General features: G+C 38.5%; 8 protein-coding genes across 10 annotated transcripts; 4 read left to right on the forward strand and 4 right to left on the reverse strand.

The window, feature by feature from the left end:
• The first annotated feature begins 700 nt into the window (after nucleotides 1-700).
• LOC18017902 (cellulose synthase-like protein D2) lies at nucleotides 701-5,436 on the forward strand. 3 transcript variants are annotated; one of them, XM_006400170.2, is made up of 4 exons: nucleotides 701-1,055; nucleotides 1,530-2,458; nucleotides 2,552-3,365; nucleotides 3,439-5,181. In XM_006400170.2, exons 2-4 carry the CDS (start codon nucleotides 1,557-1,559, stop codon nucleotides 5,179-5,181), a joined length of 3,459 nt encoding a protein of 1,152 aa, XP_006400233.1. In that variant the 5' UTR covers nucleotides 701-1,055; nucleotides 1,530-1,556. The 3 variants fall into 3 exon arrangements, with proteins under 3 accessions (XP_006400233.1, XP_024011448.1, XP_024011449.1); XM_024155680.1 differs by having other exon boundaries at nucleotides 720-1,064; XM_024155681.1 differs by lacking the exon at nucleotides 701-1,055 and having other exon boundaries at nucleotides 1,557-2,458; nucleotides 3,439-5,436.
• Nucleotides 5,437-5,876: 440 nt separating this feature from the next.
• On the forward strand, nucleotides 5,877-6,674 carry LOC18017903. The gene has a single exon (XM_006400171.2). The coding sequence runs from the start codon at nucleotides 5,877-5,879 to the stop codon at nucleotides 6,672-6,674; it is 798 nt and encodes a 265-aa protein (XP_006400234.1).
• A 445-nt stretch (nucleotides 6,675-7,119) lies between these two features.
• On the forward strand, nucleotides 7,120-10,394 carry LOC18017904 (ATPase family AAA domain-containing protein 3-B). The gene is made up of 8 exons (XM_006400173.2): nucleotides 7,120-7,620; nucleotides 7,990-8,085; nucleotides 8,261-8,371; nucleotides 8,470-8,779; nucleotides 8,860-8,950; nucleotides 9,032-9,362; nucleotides 9,514-9,662; nucleotides 9,750-10,394. The coding sequence occupies exons 1-8, from the start codon at nucleotides 7,306-7,308 to the stop codon at nucleotides 10,264-10,266; spliced, it is 1,920 nt and encodes a 639-aa protein (XP_006400236.1). The 5' UTR covers nucleotides 7,120-7,305; the 3' UTR covers nucleotides 10,267-10,394.
• Nucleotides 10,395-10,460: 66 nt separating this feature from the next.
• LOC18017906 (centromere protein V) lies at nucleotides 10,461-10,912 on the reverse strand. Its single transcript, XM_006400172.2, has one exon. The coding sequence runs from the start codon at nucleotides 10,894-10,896 to the stop codon at nucleotides 10,489-10,491; it is 408 nt and encodes a 135-aa protein (XP_006400235.1). The 5' UTR covers nucleotides 10,897-10,912; the 3' UTR covers nucleotides 10,461-10,488.
• Nucleotides 10,913-11,191: 279 nt separating this feature from the next.
• LOC18017905 lies at nucleotides 11,192-11,895 on the forward strand. Its single transcript, XM_006400174.2, has one exon. The coding sequence runs from the start codon at nucleotides 11,293-11,295 to the stop codon at nucleotides 11,590-11,592; it is 300 nt and encodes a 99-aa protein (XP_006400237.1). The 5' UTR covers nucleotides 11,192-11,292; the 3' UTR covers nucleotides 11,593-11,895.
• Nucleotides 11,896-12,000: 105 nt separating this feature from the next.
• On the reverse strand, nucleotides 12,001-13,413 carry LOC18017907 (NADP-dependent alkenal double bond reductase P2). Its single transcript, XM_024156559.1, has 5 exons — nucleotides 13,177-13,413; nucleotides 12,909-13,089; nucleotides 12,658-12,824; nucleotides 12,491-12,573; nucleotides 12,001-12,397 (listed from the first exon to the last, which is right to left on the reverse strand). Exons 1-5 carry the CDS (start codon nucleotides 13,411-13,413, stop codon nucleotides 12,001-12,003), a joined length of 1,065 nt encoding a protein of 354 aa, XP_024012327.1.
• Nucleotides 13,414-13,878: 465 nt separating this feature from the next.
• Nucleotides 13,879-16,353, reverse strand: LOC18017908 (NADPH-dependent oxidoreductase 2-alkenal reductase). Its single transcript, XM_006400176.2, has 5 exons — nucleotides 15,973-16,353; nucleotides 15,291-15,471; nucleotides 14,860-15,026; nucleotides 14,670-14,752; nucleotides 13,879-14,445 (listed from the first exon to the last, which is right to left on the reverse strand). The coding sequence occupies exons 1-5, from the start codon at nucleotides 16,216-16,218 to the stop codon at nucleotides 14,067-14,069; spliced, it is 1,056 nt and encodes a 351-aa protein (XP_006400239.1). The 5' UTR covers nucleotides 16,219-16,353; the 3' UTR covers nucleotides 13,879-14,066.
• A 729-nt stretch (nucleotides 16,354-17,082) lies between these two features.
• LOC18017909 (D-xylose-proton symporter-like 2) lies at nucleotides 17,083-21,578 on the reverse strand. The gene is made up of 14 exons (XM_006400177.2): nucleotides 21,531-21,578; nucleotides 20,973-21,070; nucleotides 20,355-20,433; nucleotides 20,005-20,064; nucleotides 19,810-19,876; nucleotides 19,590-19,714; nucleotides 19,335-19,436; nucleotides 18,838-19,206; nucleotides 18,716-18,763; nucleotides 18,544-18,606; nucleotides 18,216-18,296; nucleotides 17,945-18,043; nucleotides 17,598-17,735; nucleotides 17,083-17,380 (listed from the first exon to the last, which is right to left on the reverse strand). Exons 1-14 carry the CDS (start codon nucleotides 21,576-21,578, stop codon nucleotides 17,249-17,251), a joined length of 1,509 nt encoding a protein of 502 aa, XP_006400240.1. The 3' UTR covers nucleotides 17,083-17,248.
• Nucleotides 21,579-24,009: the final 2,431 nt, after the last annotated feature.

Consider the following 24,009-nt stretch of genomic DNA (forward strand, 5'->3'; position numbering starts at 1 on the left):
TTTTAAACAATCTAGCGAATCACAGATTTAAAAATGATTCACTTCCTTTATTTTTCTTTCAATCAGCTTAAGAAAAAGAAACTTTGGATCGAGCAGATATACATAAATATTGCCATATGTCAATAAGCAACATGGTTTATTAATTTCACCTCTCACAATCGTATCCCATCCATCATTAGAGAATTTATAATCCAACAAACTTTTAAGCCACCCATTATTTACTTGCGAAACAAATATCTTCATAAAATTGACATTTTATTTTCAAATTTTTTTTTTTGCTTTAAATTGAACTCAGATCTAAGTAAATAGCGCTTATATGGTAAGTAAATTTTTGATATTCCTCCTCTTATTCAATATAGAAAGGTTATAAATAAAAAACGTCAGACGCGTAGAAAAAATGAAAAAAAAAAAAAAATCCCAATTGAGTTTAATAGTCATTTCTTACTTTCTACCTTGTCCGAAAAACGTCACCCCTCCAAAAAAAAAAAAAAGAAGTCTGCTCCGTCCACTTGTTTCCCGGCGGCGTTCCACCTTCGTCTTCGCTGTAGCCGCGTCTAAAACTTTTCTACTTCAGTAATAAAATCGAAATCGAGCAGAGAGATCTTCCCTCTCGATTGCTCGTCTATGTATTACAAAGTTTGGCAATTTCTTTAATTCCTATCTACCCCTCTCTCTCTCTCCCTCCCTCTTTTTAAAAAGAATTTTTAAGATCTTTGAATATATTAAATAAACTTTGGGGGATAATCGTTGCTATCATAACGTGTATTAGTTAGCAGGAGTGCTTGAGTATTTGCTCACGACTAAGTCCCTTTCTCCTCTTATTCCTCTTCTTCTTCTTCTTCTTCTTCTTCTTCTACTTCATCTTCTCTCTCTTCCTTTCACTGTCATCTCTTCTCAATTTCTCAAATGCCTCATCTCCAGTTGGGTGGCACGACCCGACCGCGTTGAATCCTTCAGACAGATTTGTTAAGAAAATAGATTTTTTCTTCTGTCAATTACTATAAACCCAAAGATCTGAGTTTCTTCTCTCTTCTTAGCGTTCCTTTCCTCTGAAGGTAATTAGTGTAAGCAAGTTTTTAATGTTGTCTTCCTATAAGTTCGTGATTGGATCGTCACTTTTTGTCTGAATGTCAAAATCCCGTTCTTCATATTTCTCTTTTCACTACTGGTTTCAAATTGTTGAGAGAAATTTTTGTGGGGTTTTCTCGGATTTGAAAGTTTGAAACTTAATAAGCTGTTCTTTTTGGATATTCGTCTTTACCTCTAAAGGTGATCCCTTTTTAGTTTTTCGGATTTAAAATTTTCTGAAAACAATGATTGTTGCCTTTGTCTTTTTTGTTTATGTGTAGATTATGATGAGCTTGCTATTGCTTGAAGCCTTTAGATCCATGGATTGATCTTGTTTCATTCTTGATGTTCTTGATTGAAATTATGTTTGAAAGCCTTGTGCTTTATTTATTCTTGAGCATTTAAATGTCTTTGTTTCTCTTTTGCTAACTCTTTGTTGCGTCTGTTTACTTCTTTCTCAGGGATCTGCCAAGTTATAGATCACAAGAATGGCATCTAACAAGCATTTCAGTAAAAGTCGATCAAATCTGTCAAACAACTCCGATGCTCTTGAGCCAGAGAGGCCACCTGCTGCTCCTTCAGTCAGATTTGTTCGAAGAACAACCTCAGGTCGCTATGTTGGTTACTCGAGGGACGATAGCGAACTGGGAAGTGTTGATTACGAGAACTATACCGTTACCATCCCTCCAACTCCAGATAACCAGCCAATGGAGCCTATAATTTCTCAAATGGACCGTTCGATTTCTCAGAAAGTTGAGGAGCAATACGTTTCCAACTCCATGTTCACTGGCGGGTTCAACAGTGCCACCAAGGCTCACCTTATGGACAAAGTTATTGAGACGGAGACAAACCATCCACAAATGGCTGGAGCCAAAGGATCGTCTTGCGCGATCCCTGGCTGCGACGCTAAGGTTATGAGCGACGAGAGAGGTCAAGATCTTCTTCCTTGTGAATGTGACTTTAAAATTTGTAGGGATTGCTTCGTAGATGCAGTCAAAAGCAATGGAGGGATTTGCCCCGGGTGTAAAGAACCATACAAGAACACGGATTTGACTGATCAGGGTGATTATAACAATGGTCAGCAAAGGCTTCCTGGACCTGCGGGTGGCGGGTCAAAGATGGAGAGAAGATTGTCTTTGATGAAGTCAACTAATAAATCAGCTTTGATGAGGAGTCAAACTGGTGATTTTGATCAGAACAGGTGGTTGTTTGAGACCAGTGGAACTTATGGTTATGGCAATGCCTTTTGGACAAAGGACGGTAATTTCGGGAGTGGTAAGGATGGAGATGGAGATGGAGATGGTATGGAGCCGCAAGATTTGATGAGCAAACCGTGGAGACCTCTTACTCGGAAGCTGAAAATTCCTGCTGCTATTATTAGTCCATACAGGTGAAAACAACAAGTGTTTAGCTTTTTTACTTATAATCAAGTTCTCTCTAAGATCTTAGAAGATGATGTTTTTCTTTTCTGTTTTTTTGGCAGGCTTTTGATACTTATCCGAGTAGTTGTTCTTGCATTGTTCTTGACTTGGAGGATTAAACATCAGAACCAAGATGCTATATGGTTATGGGGAATGTCTGTGGTTTGTGAGCTTTGGTTCGCCTTATCTTGGCTTCTTGATCAGCTACCTAAGCTATGCCCTATAAACCGTGCCACTGATCTTCAAGTCCTGAAGGAGAAGTTTGAAACGCCGACTCCGAGCAACCCAACGGGGAAATCCGACCTTCCTGGACTCGACGTGTTTGTCTCTACTGCGGATCCCGAGAAAGAACCTCCTCTGGTCACTGCTAACACCATTTTATCGATTCTAGCTGCGGATTATCCGGTCGAGAAGCTTTCTTGCTATGTATCCGATGATGGAGGTGCGCTTCTTACGTTTGAAGCCATGGCTGAAGCTGCGAGCTTTGCACACATTTGGGTTCCTTTTTGTCGTAAGCATGTGATCGAGCCGAGGAATCCAGACTCCTACTTCAGCTTGAAAAGAGATCCTTACAAGAACAAAGTCAAGTCTGATTTCGTAAAGGACCGGAGACGGGTTAAGCGTGAGTATGATGAGTTCAAAGTCAGGATCAACAGCTTGCCTGATTCGATCAGGCGACGTTCTGATGCTTATCATGCTAGAGAAGAAATTAAAGCCATGAAGACGCAGAGGCAGAATCAGATTAGAGACGATGAGCTTTTAGAGCCCGTCAAGATTCCAAAAGCTACGTGGATGGCTGATGGTACTCACTGGCCTGGAACTTGGTTGACTTCTGGTAGTGACCACTCCAAAGGTGACCACGCCGGTATCATTCAGGTATTATAAAGTTCATTCCCAAAACTTTCTTTTGAAAACAGAGTTGTCACTTTTCAAGATCTTATATATGTAGGTAATGTTGAAGCCACCGAGTGATGAGCCATTACATGGAGAATCCGAAGGGTTTATGGATCTAACCGATGTGGATATTCGACTTCCACTACTTGTTTACGTTTCACGTGAGAAACGTCCTGGTTATGACCACAACAAGAAGGCTGGAGCCATGAATGCACTAGTCAGAGCTTCAGCGATCATGTCAAATGGACCATTCATACTCAACCTTGACTGTGATCATTACATATACAACTCAGAGGCGATGAGAGAAGGCATGTGCTTCATGATGGATCGTGGAGGCGATAGGCTCTGCTACGTTCAGTTCCCGCAAAGGTTCGAAGGTATTGACCCGTCTGATCGATACGCTAACCACAACACCGTCTTCTTTGATGTCAACATGAGAGCTCTTGATGGTCTTATGGGTCCGGTTTACGTTGGAACCGGTTGTCTCTTCCGGAGAATGGCGCTTTACGGGTTTGACCCTCCTCGAGCCAAAGAACACATCCCTGGTTGCTGCAGCTGTTGTTTCCCTCGCCGCAAGAACAAGAACCATGTTGCCGAGGAGAACCAAGCTCTGCGTATGGCTGATGACGATAGCGAGGAGATGAATCGGTCTTTGATCCCTAAGAAGTTCGGTAACTCGTCGTTCCTCATTAACTCAATACCAGTAGCTGAGTTCGAAGGCCGGCCTCTAGCGGACCACCCTTCGGTTAAAAACGGTCGGCCACCCGGTAAACTAACCGGTCCGAGAGAGCCTCTCGATGCGTCTTCAGTAGCGGAAGCCATTGCTGTTATCTCGTGCTGGTACGAGGATAAAACCGAGTGGGGAACGCGTATCGGGTGGATTTACGGGTCGGTTACGGAGGACGTTGTGACCGGTTATAGAATGCATAACCGAGGATGGAAATCGGTTTACTGCGTGACGAAAAGAGATGCCTTTAGAGGCACTGCTCCGATTAACTTGACTGATAGGCTTCACCAGGTTCTTCGTTGGGCTACTGGCTCTGTTGAGATCTTCTTCTCACGTAACAACGCTCTTCTCGCAAGCCCGAGGATGAAGATTCTTCAGAGAATTGCTTACTTGAACGTTGGAATCTATCCTTTCACGTCTATCTTCCTTATTGTCTACTGTTTCCTTCCCGCGCTCTCGCTCTTCTCTGGTCAGTTCATTGTCCAGACGCTTAACGTCACTTTCTTGGTTTACCTTCTGATCATTTCCATCACTCTCTGCTTGCTCGCCTTGCTCGAGATCAAATGGTCGGGGATTTCGTTGGAAGAATGGTGGAGAAACGAACAGTTTTGGCTCATTGGAGGAACCAGCGCACATCTCGCAGCTGTTCTTCAAGGTTTGCTTAAAGTTGTGGCGGGAGTTGAAATCTCCTTCACGCTTACTTCGAAGTCAGGAGGGGATGATGTTGACGACGAGTTTGCGGATTTGTATATGGTGAAGTGGACTTCGCTGATGATTCCTCCGATAACGATCATGATGGTGAATTTGATCGCCATCGCGGTTGGATTTAGCAGGACGATATATAGTGTGATTCCTGAGTGGAGTAAACTGATTGGAGGAGTGTTCTTTAGCTTCTGGGTTTTGGCTCATCTTTACCCTTTTGCTAAAGGGCTAATGGGAAGAAGAGGAAGAACTCCAACGATTGTTTATGTTTGGTCTGGTCTTGTCGCTATCACGATTTCTCTTCTTTGGGTCGCTATTAATCCTCCGTCTGGTACTACTGATATCGGAGGGTCTTTCAGTTTTCCATGATAGCTTAACAAAACAAAACAAAAACTCGTTTTATCTTTCTTTTGTATTAAGGTTACATTCCTTTATTAGATTCTTTTGTTTCCTCTGTCTCTGATGAATGATGATGAGGTCATGTTAGGACAGAGATCGGCTTAATGATAGTTTGAACGAGTGAAGGAACTTAGTTTCTTTCGTTGATTTTTTTGTTTTCTTGGTTCTCTCGTTGTATCATATGTATGGATGTTTTGCTCATTAGAGAATAATTTGCAGTTGAGACCAAACTAAACTATAAGCGAAGCATTATGGTGAGTACTTTTCGACAAAGAATCTAACGTATTGGAGATGTGGAAACATGTTGTTTGATAGATCTCACACACAATTTTTATCAAAATAAAAGGTGTTGCTTATTATTGGTATTTGATTCAACCTAATGCTTCTAAGTAGTATTTTACTTTTTAGCCATTTAAAATACTATACATCTACATCTGTAAACTTACAACAAAAGAAAATACAAAATTAGTTGAACAAACTCTCTACAAACTCGCTTAGCATGCGGAAACCATGATCACTCAATTTGGTGGAAAACAACACAAGCATGTCCAAAGCTATAAACCCTATCTATCGCTTAACCAAAACTATGAGAGATTATATCTAATAAGTATCACATCAATCTAATCTCCCAAAAAGGAACGAGGAAGATATAAACAAAAAAAAATATGAGAGCTATTCAAACTCATGTGATAATCTTCTTCATGTTAGTCATCGTCGTAAAATCATCATCAACAAGAGCCCAAAAGAGTCCCCATATCCGCAACAACCATGGGCTCTCTATTGCCATCGAAGAAATGGAAAAAGCAAACTACTTCTCTTTCGTGATGCTCATCAACATGTTACAATCCGTAAACCCTAGATTCTTAGCCAATATCACATTCTTGATGCCAAAGGATAAAACCCTCTCAAGATCAAACATTATTCAGCAAGATTCGGTTTCAAAGTTCTTGCTCCGCCACTCGATCCCTTCTCCTCTTCTTTTCGAGCACCTAAACCTCATCCCCAATGGCTCCATTGTTCCTTCCTCTTTACCACATTACACCCTAGAGATCTCCAACGGTGGAAAATCAAACTACCTTCTCAATAACGTCAAGATCATTAGCCGCAATATTTGTAGCCTAGGCTCTATCAAATGTCATGGAATCGACGGTATACTACAATCTCCAAGTAGTATCGACGATGATCACTCTCCTCGACGTAACCACACTGAACCCTTTGTTTCTTGCCCTAGCAGCCGCAACAATAGTGACGACCACAACAGTCCTAACAATAGTGATCACAATAGTGACCACATTAGCTCTAGTCCTGATCATACCAATAGTACTGCTCCTCCTCCAGCCAGCAGCCCGACTCGCCAACCAAAATCAGATTCTTCTAAAATTCGTGAGGAGGGATTGTCTGGTTTTATTATTCTTATTCTTGGAATATTATTGAGTGTGATCGGCACGGGCATGGCCATGTAAAGTTTAACTCCGCACACAGCGCGGATAACACCTAGTTATTATGTGTAATAGGAATCTCTTGTGTTACGTAAACTTATATATTAACCAATCAATTCAAATATGGGTTTTTAGTTTTACGTATTTCCTTTAGAATATTTTTATCCGTATTTATTGATTCAAATGTCCGAAGGACCAAATTGTTGTTTGTATTCTTTCTGTTTCGAAATAAAAATGAGAAAATAGTCAAAATACAATAAAACGGATTACAATATTCGTCAAATATAGTGCTAATTTGATTAAGTGGTCAAAATGTCTTTCAAGTTTCAAGCCCGTGATTATTAAAAATGGACCAAACGAGTTGGGTTCTCGGGTCAAATGTCCAAATATCGGGTAAAACCGACCCGAGATCTAAAATCTTTTTGCCTTCCGCAGAGAAACCCTACCAAAACCCCTGGGAAATTTCTCGGCCTCCATTTCTATGGCAATAGATATCTCTGCTTGGAATTTCTTGTTCATCAAGCCAATCTCCACCTCATAAATCTTCTTTTACAGCATTTATTTTTTGAAAATCCCCTTGGAAGAACCCTAGTCTGGTCTTCCTTTATTTCTCAACTCCATTGGAGATTTCCTGAAAAAACAAAAAAACAAAAAAATGGCTCAGAAATGTGCGATTAGTTTGATCTCAGCTCTAGCAGCTTCGGCTTCTCTGTCGAAGTCGAATATCGCTGCTGCAGATGGACCTTTCACCTTCTCTGGCTTCTCCACTCCTCCGCCAGCTTCGAGTGGCTCTCATCCGCCGGCGCCGGGATCTCAGAAAGAACCGTCAGTGGCTGCCGAAGAATCCGATGCTCCTCCACGGATTCGGAACGATAATCCGAGAACGACTTCTGCTGGGTTCGATCCGGAGGCGTTGGAGCGAGGCGCAAAGGCCTTGAAGGGGATAAACAACTCTGCTCATGCCAAAAAGGTCTTCAGACATTTGTGTTTTCTTTTTGTTTTTCTGGATTTTAAGGACAAAAAAATGTTTGTTTTTTTCTTTCTAGAATTGGGATTTTGATGTTGTTGTTCTTTTATCTTCTCCGAGATAACCGAATTCCTAAAAACTGTAGAGTCCTAAATCGGATCAATGATTCACATGTTGTATATACGGTTTCGTCGTCTATGAAAGTTCAAGTCTGAGAAATTAATAATTTTTAGGCTGTCATAATTTGTATTATGGAGCTTGATGGAAGATACGTTTGAGCTCAAAAAGTAGAAGTCTGAGATAGATGTCAACTAGTGTTGTTTTATCAGTTATGCTTGGGCTCACAATTGATGAATGTTTGGTTTCTGGTAGGTATTTGAAAGTATTAAGACACAAGAAGAGACGAGGCAAGCTGAGTTTACTGCGAAGGCGCAAGAGTTTAAAGCTATGCAATCCCAAGCTGAAGCTGTGAGATCAACTTACTCTTAACTTTCGTTTTAGGCAACTTATATTCATTCAACTCTCTGGTTACCTACTAGAATTGACTTGCAACACCCGTTATTACAGTTTTGCATTCATTATTTTTTCGACTTTGAAGATTCTTGGTTGTAAAGTTATGTTCCTGACATTTTCCATCTCACAGGAGAGACAAAGGGTCATTTACGAGGAACAGAAGAAACTTGCTCAGCACCAAGCACAAACTAAGTCGCAGATGGCCCGCTATGAAGATGAGTTAGCAAGAAAAAGGATGCAGGCATGAGAATCTATATATACTTCTTCTTTTTTTTAATTTTATTTAACATTGAGAAATTCTATTCTTTCTAACAAATTATGCTGTATATCTTGTTACAGGCTGAGAATGAGGCCCAGAGAACAAGAAATCAAGAACTTGTGAAAATGCAAGAAGAGTCAGCAATTAGGCGGGAAGTAGCTCGACGAGCTACCGAGGAAGAGATTCAAGCACAGAGACGACAAACGGAGAGGGAGAAAGCTGAGATTGAACGCGAGACAATCAGGGTTAAAGCTATGGCAGAAGCTGAAGGGAGGGCTCGCGAGTCAAAGCTTTCTGAAGATGTTAACAGGAGAATGCTTGTTGATCGTGCAAATGCAGAAAGAGAAAAATGGGTTTCCGCCATAAATACTACATTCGATCACATTGGAGGTCTGACGTTTGTGACTAACAGTATCAAATACATGGTTTGTCTTTTCAATAGGTGATTGACTCTTTTCCCTTTTTCCTAGGGGGCTTGCGTATGATTTTAACGGATCAAAATAAGCTGGTTGTTGCTGTTGGAGGTGTCACTGCTCTTGCAGCTGGGATCTACACAACGAGGTAAAGACTTAAAAAGCTAGTCATGAGTTCCTGTCGTTGAAGTTTGAGGAACTTAATCAGATTATAATTTGCTTGTTGCAGAGAAGGTGCAAAGGTTATCTGGAGCTACGTGGATAGAATATTAGGACAACCTTCTCTTATTAGAGAATCATCAAGAGGAAAGTACCCTTGGTCTGGTTCGGTTTCTCGTGCTTTGTCCACGTTGCGGGGTGGTGGTAAGGAGTCTACATCCAAAAACGGAAAAGGGTTTGGTGATGTTATCTTGCATCCTTCTCTTCAAAAGAGAATCGAACAGCTAGCTAGTGCAACTGCCAACACAAAGTCCCACCAAGCACCTTTCCGAAATATGCTTTTCTACGGACCACCAGGAACAGGGAAGACAATGGCTGCCCGAGAGCTAGCTCGCAAATCTGTACGTATGCTCCATTTCTAATGCTTATAGTTATTATTTCAGATATGAAGAATAGTTACATCTGAGCTTCAGATTGAGATCTTACTTATAGGTTGCTCATAGGCATTAACTTCGATAATCACTCTCCTTTTTTTTATGTGTTGCCATTTAGGGTCTGGATTATGCATTGATGACGGGTGGAGATGTTGCTCCACTTGGAGCTCAGGCTGTTACAAAAATACACCAACTGTTTGACTGGTCCAAAAAATCTAAGAGGGGCTTGTTGCTATTTATCGACGAAGCCGATGCATTTCTGTGCGAGTAAGTCCCAAATCCGATGCTGATGACATAATCTTAGCTCAGGTGTTTTAGTTTTGATTTGTTAATTTGATTTTGCAAATTCGACAGGCGGAACAAAACATACATGAGTGAAGCCCAAAGGAGTGCACTAAATGCACTACTCTTCCGCACGGGTGACCAGTCCAAAGACATAGTCCTAGCGCTTGCTACAAACCGACCCGGTGATCTAGACTCAGCAGTGTCTGACCGTGTGGATGAGACTCTTGAGTTCCCCTTGCCTGGAGAAGAAGAGCGCTTCAAGCTTCTAAACCTCTACCTAGACAAGTACATTTCTAAGACTAATCTTAAAAAGCCTGGTTTGCTCCAAAGCCTTTTCAAAAAGGACCAGCAGAAGATCGAGGTCAAAGGCATCACCGAGGATCTCCTAAAGGAAGCTGCTGCCAAAACTAAAGGGTTTTCAGGTAGAGAGATCGCGAAATTGATGGCAAGCGTTCAAGCTGCTGTGTATGGAAGCTCGAACTGCTTGTTGGACGCAAACCTTTTCAGAGAGGTCATTGATTACAAAGTCGCGGAGCACCAACAGAGAAGAAAACTAGCTGGAACCGATACATGTAACAAGAAATGAAAATCATATGATCAACATAGGTATCTGCAGGTGTAGATTTGAACAAGAGTCCAAACTCAGAACCCACCCTGAGCATTATTCTCAAAAGGGTTTAGGCACACGCAAAAAAGTGTTGATTTTCCAAATTGTTTCTCACTGTGATTCTAAATGTGAGAGTTGAATGATTGCTTATAGATTCCTTCTTTCTTGTCCATTACAACAATCTCGAGTTGATATTTATCATCACTTTTTGGAAAACGAGGAAATACCGGTCTCTTTGTGCGACATTTCCCAATTCCGACCATCATAGCTTTTGATCTCGACGTGGTCAAGTGTCCCCGGTTTAACACACTTAACCGTGACTGCGACACCATCGGGGTTAGACCTCGGGATGTAAAACGATGTGATCCCACAGATTTTGCAGAAAGTATGCTTGGCAGTGTGTGTCCCAAAAGTGTAAGTGGTGATGAAATCTTTGGAATCATCAAGAAGCTCAAAGTTGCTTGAAGGAACAATGAAATGAACATTGCCTCTCATTGAACAATCTGTGCAGTTGCAGCTCCAAGCCACCACATTTCTTGATGCTTTAACTCTCCATTTGATCTTCCCACAATGGCAACCACCTTCATGAACTATCAATTCTGATTCCATGGCTAATTAATTAATGAATCTGCAAACAAGATCCTCATAAGCGAAGATAGTGTTTGATATTTACACAGATAATAATCCGATTTTGCAATAGTTGATCTAAAGAAACACGTAAATTTAACAGATTTTCGAACCTGATTTTGTTGAACAGAGTGTATTGCTCGCGGTCGAATGAAGAAGATTCCGGAGATTGAGTTGTTCTTAGTCTATCTGTTCACTAAACTAATTGGATTTAAACTGGGCTTTATTGGGTCTTTATATTGGGCCTAAACTAGGTTATTAGTGTCTTGATAACATTTCGAAAAGGCAGAGACACTTGATTGTGCTCAAAATTTCGAAGTCACCACCATCTTGATCAAGTTTTCGATCCGATTGAGATTTTTTGGGGGTAAATCGAAGATGGCAAGTGAAGAGGCGAAGGATCCGTGGAAAGGAGAAGAGTGGGGGACGAGTGAGAATCAGAAGAAGAAGAAGCCAAGTGCTGGTGTTAAAATGGTGACGAGAGCGAGAAAACAGATCCCGAGGGGACTCGAAGAGAAATACGAAGCTTACTTCCTCCCGCGAAAGCCTTGGCCTTCGGCTCTTGCCTTCTACGGAAGTTTCATCCTTGGTGGGATCGGTGCTGGTATGCTCATAGAAGCTTGGATCAACAAAAAAGTCAAAGAAGATGGAGGAGTGATTTGGGAATTCGACAAGTGAAGCTAATGAAACATGGTTTATTTTTTTTGATCATGATAGATAACAATGTAAGGAACAGTGAGAGAGACAGAGAGAGAGGTTGATGAAGAGAATGGGGCCAAGTCTAGTTTCAAATGTTTGTGGTTTTGTTTTTTGGAGAAAGACTTTGTTTTTTATTGAAACCACGACGCATATCAGGTGTTCGACGAAATGCTTCCTACTAAGTTTACAATATTCATTAGGTGTCGAGAAAGAGAAGTGATCCTTTAGTATATTTTATTTTGTAATGTAAACAAATTATTACATATTGCAGAAGAAAAGAAACATGATGAACCAAAAAAGACTCACCAACAATGTCCTCTGCAAACTTCACCAATCCATATACATCAACAATTTCGAGCTTTGGACACAGCTGATGAACATCACCACTTACACCGAACAGCTTTCATGATCACGAGAAACCACGACAAGCTGTTTCCCAACGTTCTTACCGTGAAAGAGTCCAACGAGCGCAGCAGGAGCGCTCTCGAGCCCATCAGCGACATCTTCTACATACGTTATCTTCCCTTGTCTTATATACGGAACCACAAACTCGGAGAATTCAGAGTATTTGTGGAAGTAATCGATGGCGTTAAACCCTTGAATACGGATTCGTTTGTAGGTAATGAGCGAGAGGTTGTATACTCCTTCCGGGATCTGCAGATTGTACTGCGAGATCATTCCACATGCTGCGATACGGCCGTGTGGTCTCATGTTTAAGATCACTGCGTCCAGCATTTTGCCTCCCACGTTCTCAAAGTATATGTCGATGCCCACAGGGAAACACCTTGGAAAAGAATAGAGAATGTGTTTTTTTGTTTTAATTATCATCTTCCATTTGACAGTGAAATTATATATAGAAGAAATCTTTATAAGTTACCTCTTTAAGGCAGCATTAAGATCTTTTTCTTCTTTGTAGTTGAATGCATCATCGAATCCGAGTTTGTTCTTGAGGAGATCAACCTAGATTCATCACAGAAGCTTAAAGATAGATATCAAGCGGTTTGGTTTCATTGACCAAGAAACCGTTGATACAGCTAGAGTTACCTTCTCTTTGGTTCCCGCGCTACCAACGACATAACAACCCATCAACTTAGCAAATTGTCCTACAAGCTGACCAACCGCACCAGATGCAGCTGACACAAACACACTCTCTCCTTTCTTTGGACAACATATTTCATAAAAACCAGCATATGCGGTCATACCAGGCATACCTGAAGGAATTTAACTTGATGCTTGAGTTCCAAGTTATTTAACCAAATCTCAAAAACTGAAATAACTGATCATAAGACGTATACCAAGAAGTCCGGTGTAGTGGGATAAGGGAAGATCGGTGTGATGGATCTTGAAGTGAAGATTAGGAATTGGGGTGATAACACTGTACTCTTCCCAACCAACTGCTCCCCAAAGCAAGTCACCTTCTTTGTAATCTGGGTGCCCAGAATCCATCACTTTACACACTCCAAACCCAGAGATAGGCTGCACACAACAAACAACACAAGAACAAGCTTTCCCTAAGATTCGGAATATCACCTGGAGAAACAGTAAGTAGATGTTTTTTTTAACCTTGCCGGGAATGAAGGACTGAGCAGTAGCAGGACTTGAGGGATCAGGCTTTCTCATACGGTTGCGCATGTAGGGATCGCAAGACAAGTAGAGGTTCTTCACCAACACCGTCTTGGATCCCGCCGGAACCTTACGATCGACGGTGGTGGATGTGATCAAGAGGTCGGATTCGCTAGGGAATCCGGTAACGTAATCTCGGAGTACGACTTGCTTGTTGCTCATCACTACCGTCTCCATTGTTCCAAGATGTTTGTGTTTAACTAGTTCCCAAACGTTTATGTTTCTCTACTTTATATAAGCCACAGGTTCAGGAGATAATCAAGGATTTAATATGGTTATATTACATCTACTTTTAATATGAAACTAAAAACGGTTTTGGTATATATGGCAATGCAAAACCAATGAAGCCAAAAAAATTAATTGCATAAGCATAATTCCTTGCGCTACTTAGTGCGATGCAAATAATGTGGGAACATTATCTAACGGTCTCAATGGCTCTTGATATACAAGCTGATAATTCTCTTGCAAAGATTGGACTTGCAAAACATTTTATTAATTAAGCTTAGCTATGATGTCTTTACTTATGATATTATATTGAAGTCCTAACAGGGTTTAAATTGTTTTATGTTTTCTATATTTGGAAAGCCGAAATCAAATCCAAACAGAGAGACATAAGAGACTTAACTTTGTAGTGATATCAAATTCGAAACAAAACTATATCATACCAATTCGATTAGTATTATTCGTTCGGTTCAACCAATCGTACATACAATGTGGTTTTATTCTTACAAAAAAAGTAAAAAAGAAGAGAAGTTGTCTTTGTATGGATAAACAAATCAAACTACTAGGAACACAACATCATTAATCATCCAACATTATTAAACTTTCTTTCACTCACGAGCGACAACTACAACTTGTTTCCCAACGTTCTTACCATGGAAGAGTCCCACAAGAGCTTCAGGACCTTTCTCGAGTCCTTCAGCTACATCTTCCACGTACGCTATCTTGCCTTCTTTAATGCACGGAAGCACAAACTCCAAGAACTTTGAGTATTTGTCGTAGTGATCATAGACTACAAAGCCTTGAATGCGGATTCGTTTGTAGATTATGGTGGATAGATTGTGTACACCTTCCTGGTCCTCAAGATTGTACTGAGAGATCATTCCACAGACAGCGATACGTCCGTGCATGTTCATGTTTAAAAGCACTGCGTCTAGCATTTTGCCTCCTACGTTCTCAAAGTATATGTCGATGCCTTTGGGAAAACACCTGGAAAAAAGAAGAAGGAGAGCTTCTCTTAGAACAGTAAAAGATCACTTGATAAAAGAATCAATGAATGAAAAATCATCTATGGGGTTTCTTTAATCAGGGTGTTCATGCTTTTTTATCCATTTCTCTTGTTTCTACTTTTTATTGCGAGTTGCCTCTTTATTCTGTAAACCGATTCTAAGAGTTATAGACAACAAACGCTTCAAAGTAAGTGGTTACCGAACCTTTTCAGGGCAGCACTAAGGTCTTGTTCCTCCTTGTAGTTAAATGCATCATCAAACCCAAACTTGGTCTTGAGGAGATCAACCTAAAAATATCCCCAAAGAAAGGAGGAGAAGGGCAAAGTCATACTCTTGAGCGAAAACCAAGAAACATAAGGGAGAAAAAAAATAGAAATGATGATCAATTTCTCACCTTTTCTTTACTTCCGGCGCTTCCAACAACATAACAGCCCATCATCTTGGCAAATTGTCCCACAAGCTGACCAACTGCACCAGATGCAGCCGACACATAAACAGTCTCTCCTTTCTTTGGGGAACAGATTTCATAAAATCCAGCATAGGCGGTCATACCCGGCATACCTGTCAGGAAGAGAGAAAACCCCATGAACAGACAATATAGCAAACAGACAAGACAACTTTTTTTTAACAAACTAAACTAATTAAAACCCTTCTAGATCGAAGATTAAATCTCAACATCACTAATCCATTCTGTTTTTATAGAACTATTATTCATGATTATGACATTCAAGTTCATGATCTCTTGTCTCAAGCCAAGACTTGTATTTTTCTGAAGTTACCAAGTGGTTCCTTACAAAAACAAGGAGCAAGGCCGAGATAACATACCGAGAAGTCCTGTGTAGTAGGATAGTGGAACATCGGTATGATGGATCTTGAAATGCATGTCAGGAATTGGAGTAATAACACTGTACTCCTCCCATCCAACTATTCCCCAGAGCAAGTCGCCTTTTTTGTAATCTGGATGCCCAGATTCTATCACTCTAGACACTCCATACCCTAAGATTGGCTGCACAAAAAACACAAAATGGAACAGTCAACACGAGAGAGAGACTCTTGATTGACTTCCAAATCAACGCAAGATTTCTTCTCATAGTTTTCTTCAAGAACACCTATCTAAACGATGAACGTTTTTTGTATGATATAAATAAGAAGCATCTAGAGAGATGTATGGATATTGAACATAATCAGTTACAGAAATGGTCTAACAGAACAGTAGACCCGATTACAAATTCTCTGGATTATTTCCAAATTCTGAAGAGGAATCTTAAATATCCTTGAAATAGCAAACCCAAAATAATATATGCAATATATTCTCCTCGAGTATTATTATAATAAGACATCGTTGTGGTCACAAAATAAAACAATCTCAAGGCGTAAGAGGAAAACGAGCTCGAATCGAACATGCAAACCAGAAAAGAAAAAGAAGAAAAAAAAACATTTTGACCCTATTCGAAAATCACCGGAAATTTCCATAATCAGACGATAAATTGATGCAAGCTTAACGTACCTGGCCGACGGTGAAAGCTTGAGCAAGAGCAGAATCTGCAGGCTTCCCCATGCGAGACCGCATGTAAGGATCGCAGGACAAATAGAGATTTTTCACCAGAACCGAATTAGACCCCTCCGGAACCCTAAGTTCGACGGTGGTGGTGGTGAAATCAAAATCGGATTCCTTAGGGAAACCGGTCACGTAGTCTCTCAATATGACCTGCTTGTTCGTCGCCGTCGCTCCGCTGTTTCCTCCGGTGCTCATCGTTTTCTTCTCCGATTCACTTCTGAGTTCGACCAATTGGTTACGTCTTCTTCGGGTATTCGAGGATGCGCCTGGTTTTATAGTGGGCTCTCGCGTAGCTGTTGCGAACAGAGTTACAATGATTCTAAGTATGACGTCACTGCTTCTGTTTATTTTAAGCGTTTATTTTTTCTTCGCTTCCCACCTTTTTTTTTTCAACGAACAAAATAATGATTTCAATTTTCAAGTGTGAACGAGAGAAGACTGCATTTTATTTTGTCATATTATTCATTCCCTTCACACCTTTTTATTTTGTCATATAATTCATTCCTTTTCACACCTTTTTATTTTGTCATATAATTCATTCCTTTTCACACCTTTTTATTTTGTCATATAATTCATTCCTTTTCACACCTTATATTTTTTGTCATAATTCATTCACTTTTTTTTTAATATACTTCCTATTGTCAATTACATATCATCAAACTAAAAAGTTCTTGCTTAAATTTCTCACAAATGATTTTGGATAAGAATATAGGGATTATTATTTTGCAAAATAATTCCAGTTTATTGAAACTTGAGTGATCTCTCTAAATGTAACATTGTGTTTACTCTATACATACCTTTATTTTCTAACTTTAATAGTGTGTTTACTAATACTCCTTCTGTTCAAAATTATTTAATGTTTAAGGTTTTTGTACACAGTTTAAAGATTCATTTAATTTTTATTTTTCCTATACTAAAAATATTATATATAATTCATTTAAATATCATTCAGCCAATAAGAAGACAATCTGCAAAATATAAAAGGTCAAAAACTATAAAAATTCATTAAATTTTGCATTGAAAAGTGAGAATATCAAATAATTCTGAACAAAAAAAACCTTCTAAAACATCAAATAATTTTGAATAGAGAGAATATTATTATTACAGTATTATTATTACAGAGATTTTTAACACGAGTTTTTTTACATGTGATAACTTTTGTCTAGCGTCTAAAGCAAACATCGCTTTGAAACACACAAAGTATTTCGCTTAATGTGCAGCGATTTTAGAGACATTTGGCTTCAATTTCTTCAAGAGTGAGACCCTTTGTTTCTGGGACGATGAAGAATATGAAGAGCAGAGACAAGACACATATCACACCAAATCCAAAAAACAGTATCCCAGCTCCCAACAGTTCCTGCAATAAAGAACCATGTGATGTGAGCCAAACAACAAGTCCCGGGGTTCGGAAATAAAACACAGTCCAACAAAAACACGAAGAACTACTAAGTGTAGGTGTAGATTTTAAAATATTTCACTGATTTTGTTCTATGTAAAAATGATTTGCGAAAGGATTGCTACCAACTATACCAAAGCTAAAACAAAGTGATGATGTTGTTCTCAAGGGAGATTACCTCAAGGGGTGAAAAAGCAAATGTAACAAGCGCGTTTGCACCGAAATTCACAAGCACTGCAATACTGAGCCCTCGACCTCTTAATTTAAGAGGAAATATCTCTGAAATCATCAGCCAACCAATTGGACCGAAAGATAGCTGCAAGATTAACCGCAATGCTTTAGAGCTCTTACCAATAAGTAAGAAACTAAACATGTAATCAACATTTTCAAAAAAAAAAAAAAAGTCCAGCTTTAGATGCCATGAGTTTCATGATAAAGTCTCTGCTACTATTGGAATTTGGAACAAACATTAACGTTGTTGAATAGAATTTTGATCAGAAAAAGATTAACTAATTATCTGTTTACCTGGTAACAGCCCACATAAAGCAGCAGTGCAACTACAGCAACAACTGGTGCGGCGCTGAAAAAGATGTAGTATGACCCCAGGAGGAACAGTGAGACAACCTGTATGACATTGGAAATAACAAGTGGAGCATCAGGTTCGCTATAGTCTATACCACAGGATTAACGTATTCCGCTCCATATTTAGTGAACTTGATCGATATCCACATTATGTGCAGCGGATAAATAGAACATACAACATAAGAAAGAGAAGGGGTTAAAAGACAGAACATACCATGCCACCAACACCACCAAGAAGTAAAGGTCTCCTTCCAAGTTTGTCGATAACTACAACAGCCACTCCTGTCATTATCAACTGCAACAAAAAAATGGCGGGCCTTAGATCAAAGAGCGCAAAACTAACTTTGCAGCGGAGGCGGGCCTCTAAGGAAGTATATTCCATCAACATTGTTCTTCAGTACAAATGATTGAATGAGAAAAATTAAGATCCAAAGACTAGAAAACTACAATAATGACTAACAGAGATTGTACAGCACAGTGCATCTATTAATCACATTGGTAAAATTAGCTTAAATTTTTAGCCAGATGGAGAAAATGAATACCTTCAACAGACCAAGTAGAATCGAGACCTTTGTTGCATCACCTGCGGCAGAAAAGCCAGCAGTCTAACAGAAAATGTAAAGGAGGGGGAAAAGTTTAAAAACCTCTCGTGAAATTCCAGGTGCAACAAAGCCAATACTCTACAGAAAATTTTTTAAGAGATGAAAAGAAAACCTGCAGTATTGATGGTGCATAATAAAGCACACTTGGTTGCCCAGTTATCTGCAATTTGACAAGAATACATTAGTATTTTACCCTTCTAAGAGAATGTAATGATTGAATTTGACTATACCGACCTGTTGAAACAAGACTAGACCTCCTCCTATGATAAGAGCTTTCAAACACTTCCCTTGAAAGAGTTCACCAAATGTGGCTTCTTTATCCTCGCCCACAAAAGAAAGTTCAGCCAAAATATCGGTTACTTGTTCAGCAGCTGAATCAACAAAAGCAGGACCCCTAAGGCGGCAAAGAGATTTGATCGCAGCCTCTCTTTGGTTCTCTACATTTCCTTTTCCCTGTATGACGCGCAACAAAAGCCACCTAGGGGATGCTGGGAGCCACCACATTCCTATTCCCATAATAACTGCCAAAGGGACGCTTGTTGCATACATGTAACGCCAACCAGAAAGAATATTGACTGTAAGACTACCAATACCATAACCTCCCTGCAAAAAATATTTATAAGGTATGTGAGAATAACTTGGTGAGCGAACATATTTCAAACGAGAGGAGCATGTCAACTGCTTCACCTAAAGCAATAAACGTCCAAAACTTTAAAGATTCAAGAACTTACAACCATCCCAAGGACTATGAAGAATTCCTTTAGTGATACTAGCTGTCCGCGTATCTGACTTGGAGCAGTCTCTGCAATATACATCGGAGCCGCATGCATTGCCTAAATGTAAGGAAATATTTTTAATTCTCGTCTCAAGAATTTTTGATTCTAATATTTACACCGCCAAAGGCATACGACACAGCGTTAGATCACTTGGCCTGCATAAGCAAGTTTTTAGATGGAAAAGACAAAAGAAGCAATGGTCAGTCTTACCAGTCCAACCCCAACCCCATAAGTAACCCGTCCAATTATCAGAACGGAATAGATTGGTGCTAATGCAGTCACAAGGGCTCCAACGAGAAACAAGAATGCAGCCAAAATCAGCTCCTTTCTTCGTCCTTCCAAAATTCGATAAATCCAAAACTTTAATTTCTTTCACATGCAGACAGAATATTTCTGCCTACCAAAGAAGAAAGTGGGAAATAAAACCAACCTATAACGTCAGCAATACTAAAAGCCACAATTGAGCCAAATAATGCACCGTAAAGTGAGCCACTGGTCTGCAAAATATTTAATACAACTTTGTAAGCAAATTTCTCTTCAGATCGAAAAAGAAGACAACCGATCCAAGGGGGGAGGAGAATAAAAGATATGCAGAAGAAGCAGGAATGATAGTTTGGAGACTTACAACTAAACCAACATCCACGGAGGACAAGTTGTACCATGAAATTCCACTTAATGAAGGCGACTATAGGAAAGGAAAAAGCACAGTTAAGTAGCAAAGTTATAGGTTCGAAAAGAATGTAGACAATTGAAAATAATATACGTTCAAGTAACAACAGTATACAGAAGAAACATAGGGAAAAATGACTTAGCAAGTTGAAAGATCATGATTTACTTGTGATATCACAGTCCATTGTCTAGAGGTTTATAATATTTAGGCTCTGAAAACATTGACTAAAGACATGTAAAATCCAGAAAAGTTGAATGATAACAAACTTGTACGCCTACACAGTTCCAGACCAGTTTAAACTTTACCTGAATTGAAATGGTAGCACAAGAAGTTGCACCGATTTCATAACCATAAAGCAGTCCTCCGAGAGCTGGAAATAGAAACCTAATAATGAAACAGAAACTTCTTAACATGGAAGACGAATCCAAACAAGTGAGCTGCCCTTAGATTCTAACATGCATAACAGGAAGTTGGCAATAAATGAAGAGAATAAAGAGGTTTGTGCGACCAACCTGCCACCATAGACTAACAAAAAATTCACTGGACATTCTAACTACAGATGCAAAAATACGAAATGGCAACAGATAAATGGACTAGCCAGAAAAAGAAAATAACCCTAGGCGAAGAGACATAGGTCTAAGCTCCAGAACATGAGTTGTGTTTCCATATGAATTTTACTTGAAAGCTATCCAATGAACCATACACCGAGTTCTAGTTTCCTAGTCAGGCTATATATCATGCTAAGTGATACACAATATACACAAACAAAGAACACATCAAAACTGTTCACCAAGTATGTTTGCATAACTACATGAGTCTGCAAAATTATACTGATGAAATGAATAATAATGACACAAAAAGAGCTCAACTTGTCAGAATTTTTGTAAGAAGTACCAAACTTGAAAAGAGATGAGAGATCTCACGGGAGGATGGCTGAAACTACAGTGTAGTTTTCTGGGATATGATTATCTTTAATAAGAGGTTCCCTTTCTGTCCTGATCTCACCAGATGACTTACCAACCTACAGAGCTTAAACAATTTCAAAAACTTGCCAAAAAACACAAAGGTAAACATTATCATGAAACCAAGAAACCAATTACACAGGTCTAATCTCATTCTCAAAAGATAATTTCGTAGGCTGATAGCTAAACCCATTTAAAATTCTGGAAGTAGATCTCTAAAGCAGTGAACATAGTCAAATGACTCTAAAAAACAATACAATAGCAGATTGACTCTATGACTCAGGTTTTTAGTACTGTAATTTCAGAATTTTCTAGAATCTTATCCGATAACGTCAAAACCAATCCCAAGAGGTATTTATACAAATCGCAAGTCAATAATCACGAATGGATACAATTTAAGCTTTAGATACTGCGAAGTCTGCAATACGAAAATCTCTCACACACTTGAAACTGAACAGTAGATAAGAATCGCCAAAAATAACCAAAAAGACGATGTGAAACCGGAAGTATGACGTATACCTCTCCGAAAACAGAAGAGGTAGGTCGCTGCTCGGGATCAAACGCCATAGCTGTGTTTCGATCGATCGAAAAGAGAAAAAATGAAATTGGGGACTTTGATTCTAATTCTCGGCTTGTGTATGTTCAAGGAAACCCTTATAAGGATTCGGGGTTTTTGTTAACTACTACCACTGAAAGACACTATTCATTGTTTACAGACGTGGTGTATAAAGTTAGGAATAGGCGTGGAGGTTGGTGACGACGACGATCCTTAGAAATTGGAATGGTAAACGAAGTTATCTACCGTTGGATTGTCTCAATAAGAATATAGATACATCACACGTCACACGATCGATCAATTACAATGACCCCATTTCTTTATTTAAGAAACTAGGGATGAGGCGCGGATTTAAACTATGTTCTGCTATTTCTCAAAAAGAATTTGTTTGATAAGTTTCTTTTTTTGTTTAATAAATAATTTTTATGATTTGCATTGTGTTAACAATGCCTGTATTCTATTAGTTATTTTTAATAGTGTTTCTATATAACAACAAATTTTTCTTTCTCTATCTTTATTTTCTTATATTCTCATAATTTGTTATTTTAATTTTTTTGTCTGCATCTTTATACTAAAATTTCTTTTATTTTATTTATTTGTACTAAATATACTAAATATGAATATAAATATATATATATATGTATATATATATTTTTAAAATATATGTTAATATTAAATTTTGTGGGTATAGACTTTCATCATATTTTATTTTTAAACAGCTAATTCATCATATTCTTTTTCTTATTTTCTTGATTTTATTATATTTTTTCTCCATCATCATATTAAGATAGTATATTATTTTTCATTTTCGGTCTCCTTTCTCATCTTTAACATTTTTGCTTTCGTATTTTCTTAAATTCCTCTTCATCAGCTTGAGTTCTTCTCTCTTCTTCTTTATCCTTCTTTTCTTCATTTTCATCTTCTTCAACTTCTATTTCTTTTCTTTTTTGTTTTTCTTCATCTTTTTTTCTAATTTTGTTTTTCTTATATTTACAGATCTCGTGTATGTATTCTTCATCTTCTATTTCATCTTCATCTACATGTTTTTCTTTATATTTTGATTTTTCCATCTTCTTCTTTTTTCTTATTCTTTTTCGTCGTCTTGAGTTTCATTTTCATCATCATCTTTTTCTTTAACTACTTTTTCTTATTATTTTTTCTAGCTTTTTCTCTGCTTCTTTTTGATAAAAATAATGATTATAAACAATGTGTGAATTAATGAAGTCATTAACTTTAGTATTAGTGTTTTATTTTATTTTTAAATGAAAATAATACTATTTTAAAATGTATGAATTAATTGAGTCATTCATTGTAATTTTCTTCTTATGCTATGCTGATGTAGACACTCTAAATGGAGAGAAAACTCTTCCATTATATAATAGATTTTGTTTTGGTTTTTCTAGAAATTGCTAATTTAGGCGGTCTATTCTGAAATTTTAACTCTATATAATTTATCATAATTTCATACCATTCAAAGAAACGTTTTGAACTTTGACATATGTTATACTTTGTGTGATGGGAAAATAAATAAATACTTTAGGAACGTATTTTACCATCGTATAATAAAAAAAAAAGTATGTAGTTAAGGATCGATAGAGCCATCTACCTCGTGGTTGGATTTAGAACCACGGAGAAATGAGTGTTTCATGTTATAGTTTTGAACATGATACGTGCGAGCACGTGACTAGTTAAGCTTCTAGTGCTCTTTCTGATGTGTAACAATAACAACAACAACATCGATAATTCTGTTTTTTTTTTTTTCTCACGGTTATGGCCTCCGTTGTGGCTCCACTTGTCAACTCCGATGAGTGTTCTGTTTCCAGGCTAGGAGCTCTTGCCTGAGCGAGATCTATGATGGTGGTTATTAAGGCGTGGTGGTGGTAGGTGGTGGCTGCAATCGGTTGTTGTTAGCGAGCGAGCCGTCGGGTTCTCTTAATTTGTTTCGGCTTAGTCTCGTTAGAGGAGAAGGCTTTTGAAACCTATCTCGACACAATGAGGCGAGACAATATAGTCATATATGACACATGTTATTCTTGGAGGCTTGATGAGTGCTTTCAAGCCAAAGGAGATTGAAAAAATGTGTGTTGTTTTAGTATTCAAGATCAATGTTTAGATCTATCTCTGATATCTATTGTTGGTGTTTTGGATTTCCAGACGTTTTTATGAATTTTTGAATTCGATGAAAAAAGTGTTTCTAGGAATATAGTTTAGGGGTTTCTAAACTTTTGTACAAACATTTTCTCAATACATACAGAGTGTCATATTTTTTGCTCAATTCATTTCAAGACAGAGTCAAGCATTTTCATATGCGCATAAAGAGGAAGATTATCTTTGACCACTATTGATTTTCTATACTCACAAGATTTTAATTCACAGCTATCTTTCTATTTCTCACTTCCTCTAATGTGTATTCACAAATAATTTTAACGTATCTTAGATGCA

The sequence above is a fragment of the Eutrema salsugineum genome, unplaced genomic scaffold (genome assembly GCF_000478725.1).
Source record: "Eutrema salsugineum unplaced genomic scaffold, Eutsalg1_0 scaffold_2, whole genome shotgun sequence".
In the NCBI taxonomy this organism is placed as follows: Eukaryota; Viridiplantae; Streptophyta; class Magnoliopsida; order Brassicales; family Brassicaceae; genus Eutrema; species Eutrema salsugineum.